The sequence below is a fragment of the Bactrocera oleae genome, chromosome 2 (genome assembly GCF_042242935.1).
Source record: "Bactrocera oleae isolate idBacOlea1 chromosome 2, idBacOlea1, whole genome shotgun sequence".
NCBI classification, from domain to species: domain Eukaryota; kingdom Metazoa; phylum Arthropoda; class Insecta; order Diptera; family Tephritidae; genus Bactrocera; species Bactrocera oleae.
Genome location: NC_091536.1, coordinates 37,005,903 through 37,019,543, shown reverse-complemented (window position 1 = coordinate 37,019,543; position 13,641 = coordinate 37,005,903). Strand labels below are relative to the sequence as shown.

The window sequence follows — 13,641 nt, the reverse complement described above, 5'->3', positions numbered from 1 at the left end:
GCATGTATAACAGCTGATCGTTAATCGAGCCTATCGTTAGTCGAGTAGCCGACTGTGCGAAAGGCAAAAACTGGTTTTTCAATTATAATCTAAATGTACTAAATTAATTTGGCTGTGGGAAAAGACTATTAACGTGCTGATCAAAAAAACACGTCTAATCTTTTTCCAACGAAACCACGCTTTAGATCCATTCGAGATATACTTCGGGTCATTATATTGTATATTAAAACATACAGAGTCAAAAATGAACGAGATATGTTCTGAAGGCAATATTTGTATGTCATGTTGCATCTTTCTATTCTTGACAAAAATTGTTATGTCGCTAATTTATTAATTTTTTAAAATTTTACTTGATTATCAAAATACCTATTTTACCACTTTTTTTTTCAAAAATTAAAAAAAAAAATAAAATAAAAAATAAATAAAAAAATAATGAAAAAAATAAACCGAGCGATATATTGTGATGTTTGTCGCATATTTTACACAAAATGTTTTTTACCAGATTGGTTGTAATATAGAATGATGACGAATGTGCAAAATTCACTGGTCGATAAATCGACCACCAGCCGAAAACGATACGACTAATTTTTTCATTTCATTATTTTTGTTTCTAGTGAACTCCAATGTTCAAGATGACGTTATTGATTATTACGTACCTTTACGAACAAGTTAACGTAGAACGTATCATTGCATACAAGACGGGTATATACCTTACAGTTTTTCGTGATTACGGAGCACAAAATGTAAAACTCGATTGAAAACTTGTTTCCAAGTCATAGAATATTCGAGAACTTTCTAACTACATACTTCATGAATATAAAAGAGAACCCTTCCAGGCAGGCAGTTAGTCAGTTGTTGTCCACGAGCTCGAACAAATCTTCCAGTGTGATTCGCAGGTACGCCTCTCTGCTGTATTGCGTTTGACAAACTTTTTCACCTCTCATAAACCGATTAGTCAACTCCCCTCGTTGGGATATTATGCTACCGGGACCATTCGTAACAATCGTACGAATAAAGCAAAACTTATTATCGCCTCATCTTCTAAGAAGAAAGAAATGCACCAAATGGGATGTAGCATTACACGTTTTGGGTTTCAATCGATTCCACGAAATATAAAGTCAAGATATTAAGCTTTCAATAAATTCTTTCAAAACTTACTTCTGATATGTATCTTTTTTTCATTTTGTATAATATTTAATGCAAAATTGAAACATCAAAAAAAAAAAATTAAAAATACTAGTTTTACATTGAGTATCGTTTTCAGCTGACGGTCAACTTTTCCACCACATCCCCGTGGCCAAACGGCTTAATGAAAAAATCTGAAAAAATTCAAACCGTAAATTTATTTTCATCATAAGCAGAATATAAAGTTTGAATAAAATCAAAGCAGTGGATCACGGTGCCGCCGGAAATGCGTTAACACAATAAATGATCTCCATAATTTTTCAGATCCTTACTAAAAAACCAACACGACTACAAGAAATACGACCCCATAACATCGGCTTAAGGCCTCCTTGATCCATAGTCTTCATTGAATTTTACATCAATCTGTTGATTAAGGGATCGTCTGACATAATGTTTTTCCTGACCCAATATTTCTTTCATCGGTGCATACAATGTTATACCAAACCGACATGTTCGTCTACAAACTTTCTAGCAAATTAAAATATCATTTTTTGTACTACGTGCTTTCAGGTTAGCAGAGATGAACCTTTTTCTTATAGATGAAGTTTAAATTGGCATTTGCAATTCATTTTTTAACTGACTGAAAATCATAAACGGGCTCTTGACCTTTTGTGATCATTTTGCTTATAGGAAGTTATTTTGTGCCTCCCCTCTCTTCCGCTTACCACTATTCATTCAATTTGTAACTCCCAAAACTATCTCATAAAAGGAAATATTTACCATTCCCAAAACATTTTTTAGTAGCTTTCCTTTGCTGCAGACTCGCTCAAATTCGCACTCAGATAAGAATATTATAATACTATGAAAATTTGTGTAGCTCAGTTCCGAAAGTTTGATATACCGATTTTTTTTTCTATTTTTCAAACAGTTTGTGCCGCTGACTGATGGTTCTTAAGATATTTGCATTTGAAGTTTAAAAATTTAACTATTTAACCCATTACCGCCGACTGTCGAGTTAATTCTTGTGGATTATTTATATACATACGTACATATATATTTTCAAATATATTATGAAACTAGACTAAACGATTTTGACTAAAATATTGTAACGAATTTCTCGATAAATCGTCTATCTATAACTCACTCTTGAATTAGATCACTGGATTGTTAAATAAAAGTCCCAATTTAATGGATATACACTTATATTTCTTTCTAATCCAAACAATTTAACGCTTCACAACTCATTATTTGAATACACAACTTCTTACTTATATATTAATTGCTCTTTACACGGCAACACTCTAACTAGAACTGTGTCTGCTGACAAAACTTTGCCACTAGAACATACTGGCAACTACGAATTTGATGTTAGTTTATTCTGGAAAATTATCGACGATTCGATTTGTTTTATCATCCGTGTTCATCACAATATTCACAAGCTTCTAGAACTGATATCGTGTTGAAAGAAAAATAATTAGATTAAGAAGGTGTAGTTTTATAGTGATGTCCTCAATTGTGGAAATGGGTATAACCATTAACTTTTACTAACATTTCCATTCAATTCCCACAACAGCCAGTTCTACGTTACGGAATTGACCCGGATTTTATCCGGCCAAGGGCTGTTATTTCGGCGATCTAACCCTGTTTGGATCGGTAAGTTCTAAATTAAGTTTGTCGTCATTGGAGCAACGCCTAGCAGCAGGGTTGCTCCGTATCCTCCTGACCCGTGCTGGCATTGAGTCCAACCCGGGCCACGAGAAATTTTATTGCTGCGTTTGCGCTAGAAGGCTCCATCCAAACTCCACCTCGGTTAGGTGCAATACATGCAATGGATAGAGCCATCTTAAGACCTGTTCAGGCCTTAAGACACACAGGGAGTGGACCACGAGTTACGTGGCCCCATGCTGTCAACGCAATAATGCGACATCTGCCTCAACGGCTGTGCAACCTGCACCATGCTCGCGCACTACGCCGCCACTCCAGTAGAGTGGCCAAGATAGGACCTCCACGGCCCTAAGGAGCTCACACAGACAGCATGACTCCCAGTCTGACGAACGCGACTCCTACAATTCAACTGCAACGGACTCCAGAGCAAGATCGAGGAGATAGTTGCATTCTTGAGCCGGGAGCGCGTAACGATAGCTGCGGTCCAAGAAACCAAGTTAAACAGCCGCTCAGATCTTCTGAGTTGTGCAGGCTTCAACGTTTTACGTAAGGATCGCGAGCGAGATAATGGTGGAGGCCTAGCCTTCATATTGCACAACACCGTGCAATATCGTCTAATCGATGTTGACATCGACCGCAGGGACACTACCCTTGAATGTCAGGGTATAGCTGTCCGGTCAGGCGATGTCGAGCTCGAAATATTTAATATTATATATACATCCCCCCAGTTACATGTTGCCCAACAGGATATCACCCGAACATAGATGCGCTACTTCGTGGTGAAAACCGTTTGGTGCTAGCCGACTTTAACGCGCATCACGATCTTTGGCATTCCTGCGTGTCAAACGATCGTAGGGGGATGGAGCTGGCGGAACAGATTGACGATTCGACATTCTGCACAATGAATGACGAAGCCTCCACCAGAATTATGGGAACCTGTAATAGCTCGCCAGATATTACCATCGCTAGCGGTGGTCTGATAAATAGTATAACCTGGCGACCTATGCTAACTCTCGCATCAGACCATCTGCCCATAATTATCTCGATCGAGAAACTTTCTGACTTTATTTCTGTGGACAATCGCACTTTTGTTAACTTTAACAAAGCTAACTGGGTCGGCTTCACAGAATTTACCGAGATCACCTTCAACGCACTACCCATTCCTACGGACGTCATCGTTGGCGAGCGTCAATTCCGCAAGGTGATCGCTGCTGCTACTGCTGCCGAAGCAGCTGTACTAGCAAACGAGCGCGACACCTTACGCCATGCCGATCCCTGTGATCCCCGAATAAGGGATCTCAATTTGGAGATTCGGCAAATGGTAAACCATCATAAGCGGACAAAATGGATGGAGCACCTGAAGTCCTGCAACCTCTCCACCGGTGTGAGTAAGCTTTGGACTACTTTCAAGGCCTGGTCAAATCTGAAGAGACATGATGATCGGGTAGAAATTCAATTCGATGGACATGCCTCCTCGGACCCGAAGAAGTGCGCGAGCTATTTTAGCCGGCAGTTTACACTGCACCCTTCGACTGACAAGGCCAAACGATGTGTTACCCGACGGCTGCGAAAAATGCCAAAAGACTGCGCACCACTTACTTTCACCTATGGGGAGGTTCAGAGTGCCATCACAAAGGCCAAATCGTCCAAATCCATTGGCCCTGACGGAATAAGCATGCTGATGCTAAAACATCTAGGCTCGACGGGAGTAAACTATCTCACTAAGGTCCTCAACCTGTCGATGGCCACTCTTCAAATACCCGATGTGTGGAAAGTAGAAAGAGTGGTCCCACTACTGAAGCCTGGGAAACCCGCCAACAAAGGGGAGTCTTATCGCCCGATAACTCTCTTTTCCCCAGTAGTGAAGACACTTGCAGCCTTGTTACTTCCGACGTTCGCTCACCACCTCAGTCTAGCAGAACATCAGCATGGCTTCCGGAAAGTGCACAGCACCACCACAGCACTTAGCGTTATAAACGCCCAGATAATTCATGGCCTAAACCAGAAGCCGCCCTGCAAGAGGACGATCCTCGTAGCGTTGGACTTGTCGAAAGCCCTTGACACAGTCAACCACACAACGCTACTTGAGGACTTCGAAAAATCTACGCTCCCTTCAAGGCTGAAGCGGTGGACCATGAACTACCTGAGCGGTCGGCAATCATCCGTACTGTTTCGAGGTCAAAACTCCAAACTGAGAAGAATTAAACAGGGGGTTCCGCAGGGTGGTGTCCTCTCCCCTTTACAATTTAACTTCTACATCTCGAAGCTCCCTCAACCACCAGAGGGAATTTTCGTGACCTCGTACGCTGATGACTGCACGATATTGACGTCGGGCAATGGAATCGATGGCATGTGCTCGTAAGTAAACAGCTATCCCTCTGATCTTTCTCGCTTTTTCTCTGCAAGGAGTCTGACACTCTCCCCCACTAAATCCACAGCGACCATATTTACGAACTGGACGAAGGAGTACAGACTGGATCTAAACATTTCAGTCGATGGCACCAAAATTCCGACAGTAAACAACAGTAGGCGTTACGCTAGACAGTCTTTGCTCCTTCACTCCTCACACGACTGCGATATCTGCCAAAGTACAGAGCCGCAACAAAATCCTCAAATCGCTTGCCGGCAGTTCTTGGGGAAAAGACAAAGAAACGTTGTTGGCAACTTACAAGGCAATCGGCCGGCCGGTCCTAAATTATGCAGCCCCAATATGGTCGACTGGATGTAGTGCCACGCAGACGAAGAAGCTCCAGACCTGTCAGAACGCTGCACTCCGGACTATCATGGGATGCCTCTTGATGTCCCCAATCGAACACAAACACAGTGAGGCCCGTATGCTTCCGGTTAAGGAACATAACGAGCTCCTCTCCAAGCAGTTTCTGCTGGGATGTTTTCGTAAAAACCACCCCTACAGTCGTCTGCTTGTAGCAGAGCCGCCTCCTAGGAACATCAAGAGGTCTTTCCTTGATTACGTCGACGACATTAGACAGTACGCCGACCGGACTTCGGACGCAACGAAACCAGAGTGACCCTCGCGCAACTTCGTTCTGGATATTGTAGCAGGTTAAACTCCTACTTATCTAGAATAGACCCCGACATACCAAACACATGTCCTGCGTGCAATGAGTCTCCGCATGACACTAACCACCTCTTTGTATGCCCAACAAACCCCACTCATCTAACACCCGTTTCCTGGGCCTTCCGTTAGATGACCTCGACGACAACCAATCTGGAATTTATCACCCAAACAGGGACTAGGTAACCGTTACAACAACAACAACAACTAACATTTTTTCGTGCCCACGACGGTCGGGACTAAGTAACCGGATCTCGAATTTTTATTCGACCAATAACTGTCAACTTGCCACTTTTCCTCGAAATTATTTCAGGAATGTTTTCTGTTGCTACAACAAATCTTTATGTTTTCTGTTGCTACAACAAATCTTCTATATATTATATATAAAAATTAAACCCGTCTCCCGTTGTCACGCCATAACTTGAGAACCGCTAGACCGATTTGGCTGCTGTTCGGAAATGTGGTTACTTAATTAAATTCTATAGCACTAATTTACTAATTTTTGAAAATTACTCGCCACAATTAAATGTACCGAATTCGACGGTAATATTAATAGATTTCAGAACGCAGTATACAAACTTCGCATAACCTATTTAGTAATCTGTGGTAATCTGACACACATAACCTAACATAGCGCTAACAATAATTTTATCAAGTTTTTGATAAAGTTTGTTTTGTTTTAAAGACAAGAAGTTTATTGTTTGCTAATAAGTGTTTGTTAATAACGGTAAGTTCACAGCTTAATATCGATTTTTGGTAACTTTTGATGACTACACAATATTAAAATTTAGCATACATGGTTAAACAGAAATTATAAGGGAGTTTTTATTTTCAGTTAGATTTTCGTGTTTAAAAATGCCACCAAGCAGACTTAGGCTGCAGAACTCGAAATACTGCAAGTCAAAAATATATAAGAGCAAATCAAATTGATGAGCAACGCGAAGCGCGAAATGAAGTGTTAGCTACAATATTTATAAGTTATGAACGGCTTAACTGATTTGGCTTTAAATTGGTGAAGAGATAGCATAGAATCATCGCTATTTCAAACGGTATTTACTAACAAGTTTGAAAATTACTCATTTGTTTCATACTTGAATGTGAAATTAATAAAATAAAAAAATCAACATATTAACTTTATGTGTGTAATAACAAATCGAAGGAAATTAGTATTAATCATTTTCAACTTTGGAAGTGACCCGCTTGGTTATTCTTACATTGGAATTAACGTTTTCGTTTTACTTACAAATTTACTGTATTGAATGGTATGTAATTAATGTATATCTTAGCCACAGCAACGCGTGGACGGGGTCCTCTAGTACAACAATAAACATTTTATATCTAGTTTTCATGAGCATAATTATGGCTAATCGAAAGTTGTATAAGATTCAGAATGATTTTTTACAACTACAGTAGGTAGTTTATTTGATCATGGAGAAAGAACACGACGATTCTGAATATGTTATAGTAGTCATTCCTCATGACCCTGTCATTGTAAGTGATGAAGAGGAGGTAAAGGAAAATAATTTGCTATGTTTTGTCGTGTCCAATGATGTGACTAGAAGAAATGAGGTAGTTCCACGTCGTCAAGAAGACTCCGATTAAGCGTAGAATAGTCGATCAAGGTAATTTTGGCGTACCAGTTTGAAGGGGGGTTTCATAGTATGCATTTTATCACTCCACTGATTTGGGTCAAATAAGAATATATAGCTTTGTGGGGGTCCGATCCCCACGGATTTGTCTGAAAAAATTATTGTCATCGATGTTCTTACAATGATTTCTGAAAATACCGTTATGTACGCCAGTCAAAATAACAGACATCCTGATCCCAACAAACACAGAGAATTGCCTTCTTAACGAATCAATCTGTTTTTGAAGGCGAAGTTGATGCTTGTCCCGAATTAAACACTGATTTTCTCCGTCAGAATAAATGCATTTTTCATCGCCAGTGACAATTCGATGCAAAACTGATTTTCTTTCGTGTCTTTGAAGCAAAAATTCATATGTGCTTTATCGGTCTTTCATTCAATTCCTGTGTCATCCTTTTTCCACACTTTTGGATCTTCCCCATAGCTTCCAAAAGGTCTGAAATTATTTCTTATGCGACATTTAACATGGCTGTCATTTGCTTTTGACTCAAATTATTATCTTCAACCAATATTGCTTGCAGTTCGGAGTCTTCAAACTTTGTTGGTGGTCTTCCACGTTCATTTCTCACATCAAAATCATTATCTCCGAACCGTTGAAACCATCTTTTGCCTGTTGCTTCTAATAGAGCATGATCACCATATGCCTCCACAAGAATTCGATGCGACTCTGCCGCACTTTTCTCCAGATGGAAAAAAAAATTTGCTTTCCGCAAATCTACACTTTCCGATACAGAATTTGACATTTTCAAAACAATGAAAAAATAGAATGTTGTTTGTTCAATGACTGCATGTTAAGGTTATTAAATATGTTTGACAGAAGTCATGCCAACTAAAAAAAAACAACTTAAGGATAGTTCACAATAAATGTTCCCTACCAACACATTTGTATCTTAACGTCCACTTCTTACCGGTACACCTGGTATATTGGTGTTGGTAAGTGAAACCGTAATGAAAGCAGTGGTATGTTAATAGTAGACCCCATATCCTATATACAATTTTCAAATTTCCGGTTGGATTTATACCATACATAACCACCTCTTGGTATTACCAACTAAGCCCACCCATCTAACACCCTTTTTCCTATGGTCCAAGCCCGTCGAAACAGCAAGTTTGTTAGGCCTACCGTTAGATGATTCCGAAGACAATCAAACTGAACCTTACCACCCAACCGCTAGAACAACAACAAAAACGAATTACCCCCATCCCCATACACTACATATTAATAATGATTTTCGTTTTTCTAACAAGCGTTATCGAATATGTCGTTCAATGTCTGCAGTTCGGCGTCTTCAAACTTTTTTGGTGGTCTTTATATTTAAAAAATATAATATACCAAGTACCTGAGCAATGCTCAAATTAATGCAATTAGACCGTCCCTCTCTTTCTTATGTCCAAATATCAATCATTATAATAATGACAAAATGCAATTGCAAAATGACAAAAAAAAAAGTGTAACCATACTAACACATGCAAACGAGGAAAAATAAAATAAAACAGAAAGATGATACCCTAAATACAGAAACCATAATCGTTGATGGACAATAATATATATTTTACTATTTTCCTTCAATTCACCTCGGTGTTGGATCGACCAGGGTTATTTTTTTTTGAAACGCGGCCAAAGCCACGAACGCAAAACGAAGTTCTACAGGAAAAAATAGTATTGTTATTGAGGGTATAACATCATTCTTAAAATAATGCTACCTTTTAAACAAAGTACAAACAGTTTCGTGTTATTATAATGGAATAGTTTCTTAATTAATTTTTTTAGGTTTTGGATCCCTGTATGAGGGGTATAATCTGTTTTCTTTATTTCTTTTAGTTCATTTACAAAAGATGTCGATAAGGTAACACTGGTTATTTGTCCCTTTGCAACCCATTTGTTATTGTGTGAATTAGTAGAATTAAACAATTAGTTAAATATTGCAATAAAGCATTTTTTTCACTTTATAATGTAAAATGAATGTGTTCAAACGAATTAGTGAAGTGTTAGTAGATAAAAACGTGAAAAATATAAGTGGAAAATTCATTTTAAATCGAAGAGATACGTACTTTAAATATTATGAAATACCAATTTTAAACTCAAATATCTCGAAAAGTTTCCCGCGGCTATATCTATATATATTATTGATCTGGAGTATCTCCTCTCTCCGTATATAGTATTCTAAAGTTTTCCCGTTTTTTCGATTTATAAATTTTACACTAATATTTTCAACTTTTATATTCACTAACATATTTCATCAACTTATTATAACCACGATTTCAGATCTTCTATCTGGTATCGAAGGTACTATTTTTAAGGAAATTGTTGTTATATCTATTAGCTCTCACCCGCAGATTTCAACTTCTTTTGAATAAGCTTCCATTGTCGATAAGAAAGAAGCTTAGGGTAAACACCAATACTACTGCTGTTAGGTGTATTATCGCAAATCCACTTTCCAATAGTAGGTGTAGAGGGTAACCCGTCCTTCATAAGTACCCATCTTGGATTCACTATTGTTGATAGTATCTTCCGAAGTAACAACAGCAGTATCAGTAAATCCACTTATAAAACCCATCGCGCATCATGTGACGAAATATACTCATTTTGATGAGAATCCTCAGTCAGTACAATATAAGCTTCCAGACACCGATATTTTATAAGAAAACGTAAATCCTCAAGCCCAGCACTATTTTGCATTTTTAGAAAAATGTTTCAATCTTAATATTATTGATAAGTAAATTATATATTCACTTCTATTATATAGAATTAAATAATCACCTTGCACGTGATAAATACCTTCGAATTATTAGCGTTGTAGCGTACTAAAAATGAGACTTGTACGTAGAAGACGGATAAATATATGTTAATTGATTCTCGACAGCAGCAGAAAACTTTTATATATAATAGAGAGATAAGTGGCGTGCCTTAAGTATAGGAATACTACAACAATGCGTTGCGTTGAGTAAACATAAATCAGCTGTTCTTTTTTGCCGTCAATTAATTCGCCACATAATTTCAAGAACTTTCCTTGACCAATCGAGTTTTGTATTCCATTTTACTTATGTCATACAGACAAGGATGAATTTGCCCTGCCTCGATTAATTCATAATCCATATTTTTATACTCTCGCAACCTGTTGCTACAGAGTATAATAGTTTTGTTCACCTAACGGTTGTTTGTATCACGTAAAACTAATCGAGTTAGATATAGGGTTATATATATATAAATGATTAGGATGAAGAGACGAGTTGAAATCCGGGTGACTGTTTGTCCGTCCGTCCGTCCGTGCAAGCTCTAACTTAAGTAAAAATTGAGATATCTTTATGAAACTTGGTTGACATATTTCTTGGTACCGTGAGACGGTTGTTATTGCATTGCAGAAGGGCGTAATCGGACCACTGCCACGCCCACAAAACGCCATTAATCAAAAACAAATAAATTGCCATAACTAAGCTCCGCTATAAGATACAAGACTGTTATTTGGTACACATGATCACATTAGGGAGGGGCATATGCGGTTAAAATTTTTTTTTTAAGTGGGCGTGGTCCCGCCCCTAATAGATTTAATGTGCATATTTCCTAAGCCGCTAATGCTATAATAACAAAATTCACTAGAAGTAAATGTTTTTAGCACCTCTATTGACGGTGTGAAAATGGGTGAAACCCGCCCACTCTCCATATAACGGTAGTGTTAAAAAATACTAAAAGCGCGATAAACCACGCACTAAACACGCCAGAGACATTAAATTTTATCTCTGGATGGTATGAGATGACTTTTTAGGAACAGCGTTCAAAATTAGTCAGTGGGCGTGGCACCGCCCACTTTTAGGTGAAAACCCATATCTTGGGATCTGCTTAACCGTTTTCAACCAAATTCGGTTCATAACATGCTTCTCACTTTTATGTGAAAACCCATATCTTGGGATCTGCTTAACCGTTTTCAATCAAATTCGGTTCATAACATTCTTTTTATATTTCTATGTCATAGTGCGAAACGTCATTTTAAATTCCATCTGATTCTTTCACTTTCCACTATGCAAATCAAATATCAGTCAATCCACAAAGAAATCTCAATCGAGTATACCATTTGACTTTGCGAGAGTATAAAATGTTCGGTTACATCCGAACTCAGGCCTTCCTTACTTGTTTTTTTTTTTAAAGTTGAGAGTGGTAGGTGTTCAACTGGGGACATTAAGAGGCATCCCGTGATAGTCCGGAATGCAGTGTTCTGGCATGTCTGGAGCTTCTTCGTCTGCGTTGCACTACATCCAGGCGACAATATCGGTGCAGTGTAGTTTAAAACCGGCCGGCCGATTGCCTTGTAAGTTGCCAGCAACGTTTCTTTGTCAACAACTACCTCTCCGATCTTTCTCGCTTCTTCTCTGCAAGGAACCTAACACTCTCTCCCACTAAATCCACAGCGACCATCTTCACAAATTGGACGAAGGAGTACAGTCTGGACCTGAATATTTCAGTCGATGGCACAAAAATTCCGACAGTAAATAATCCTAAAATTTTAGGCGTCACTTTGGACAGTCTGTGCTCTTTCACTCCTTACACGACCGCGATAACTGCCAAAGTACAGAGCCGCAACAAAATCCTCAAGTCGCTTGCCGGCAGCTCTTGGGGAAGAGACAAAGAAACGTTGTTGGCAACATACAAGGCAATCGGCCGGCCGGTCCTAAATTACGCAGCCCCAATATGGTCGCCTGGAAACAGGGACCGGAGGCAACCACTCCACCGCCCCACACCCCCCCCGAGTGGTGGAGGGACAGCGCAGATATGCGGATGCTCTCAAAAGCATTCGCATGGCTGTGTTGCCTCTAAATTACCCGGCGGAGACACTGGGGTCGGAAGAGCTCACTGTGCTCCAAGATCTTCTCATGGAAGAAATATTCAGAGGATCTGGATATAAAGCCTCATTCAATGGAGTCTACTTTAAAGGAGGCATGTTGCAGGTGGACTGCAAGGACGAGAGGTCTGCCGACTGGTTAAGGGAGATCGCTCCCAAGCTGGAAGGCTGGAAGGGCCCCGTCCTCTGCGCAAAAAAGGGGGAAGACATACCACCCATGCACAGCATGACAGTGTTCCTCCCCAGGTGCGCAGGTAAGCCATATGAGTTTGCTCTCGGACTCATACAAAACCAGAACGAGGGCCTAAGCATATCGGCCTGGAGAGTGGTCACCAGCACGGTCGAAGATTCAGGGTGGAAGCTCAATCTCTGTATCGACGACGAGTCTTATAAATTCGTCAGGAGAGCGAGCTTCCGACTGAATTATAGATTCAGTTCGGTGGTCCTAAGGCCATTTAAGCCTAAGACGGCCACCAAAAATGAAGCGGCTGAGAAAATGCTGGTAGATGAGGTTGCGACTCATCCCGGCATCAGCACGGCCGAAACCATGGTGAAGGTCCCTACGGAGAAGGCTGGCGAACAAGGTGGGGCGCTACCCTCCACGCAAGAGCTTCTCGAGGGACTCAGGGACCTAGCGGGTGGTAACGCGGAGGACGGCGAAGATGAGGAGCTCCTCATGGAACCGATCCTCTAGCAGGTCCACAAATTGATATTGCCCAGGTGAACCTGCATCACGCGGCGTCGGCCTCGGCCTCGGCCGTCATCGCGAGCAGATTCACAGCGGATGGTCTGGGCATTCTGCTGATCCAGGAGCCATGGATCTACAAAGGAGAGGTCAGGGGCCTCAAAATGGTGAATAGCAAGGTAATCTGGGATCTCTCAAGCGAGAGACCCAGAACCTGTATAGTAATTAGGAACGATATTGATTACTTTTGTATTTCAGAGTTCCTAACACAAGACCTGGTCGCTGTGCAGGCAAAAGGTAACGAAGGAGCGGACTTCGTCCTGGCAGCGGCCTAGTTTCCGGGAGACACGATGACAGCACCCCCAGAGGCCGTCGGGAGCCTCGTGGATTACTGCAGGACGAACAACCTGCCCCTTGTCATGGGATGTGATGCCAACGCCCATCACACCGAATGGGGCAGCACGGACTGCAATACACGGGGTGAGTCTCTACTTGAATTTATAGTAAGTAGTAATCTAAGCATTGTAAACGTGGGGTGCGAACCCACCTTTATAACCAGTGTAAGAAGGGAGGTGCTTGACATCACCCTTGGTAACGAACTCATGACGG

The 13,641-nt window shown here is 40.4% G+C and overlaps 2 protein-coding genes across 2 annotated transcripts in view; one reads left to right on the top strand and one right to left on the bottom strand.

Moving 5' to 3' along the window:
- The window catches only part of LOC106621525 (xaa-Pro aminopeptidase ApepP), a 92,432-nt gene extending 82,225 nt beyond the window's left edge, over window positions 1–10,207 (bottom strand). Inside the window, 4 exon segments of the mRNA XM_070112981.1 lie at window positions 9,844–10,008; window positions 10,011–10,028; window positions 10,031–10,069; window positions 10,072–10,207. Of these exon segments, the coding sequence (XP_069969082.1) occupies window positions 9,844–10,008; window positions 10,011–10,028; window positions 10,031–10,069; window positions 10,072–10,192 (343 nt within the window). The 5' untranslated portion in view covers window positions 10,193–10,207.
- Window positions 10,208–12,303: 2,096 nt separating this feature from the next.
- LOC138858923 (uncharacterized) lies at window positions 12,304–13,041 on the top strand. The gene has a single exon (XM_070112986.1). The coding sequence runs from the start codon at window positions 12,304–12,306 to the stop codon at window positions 13,039–13,041; it is 738 nt and encodes a 245-aa protein (XP_069969087.1).
- The last annotated feature ends 600 nt before the right edge of the window (window positions 13,042–13,641 follow it).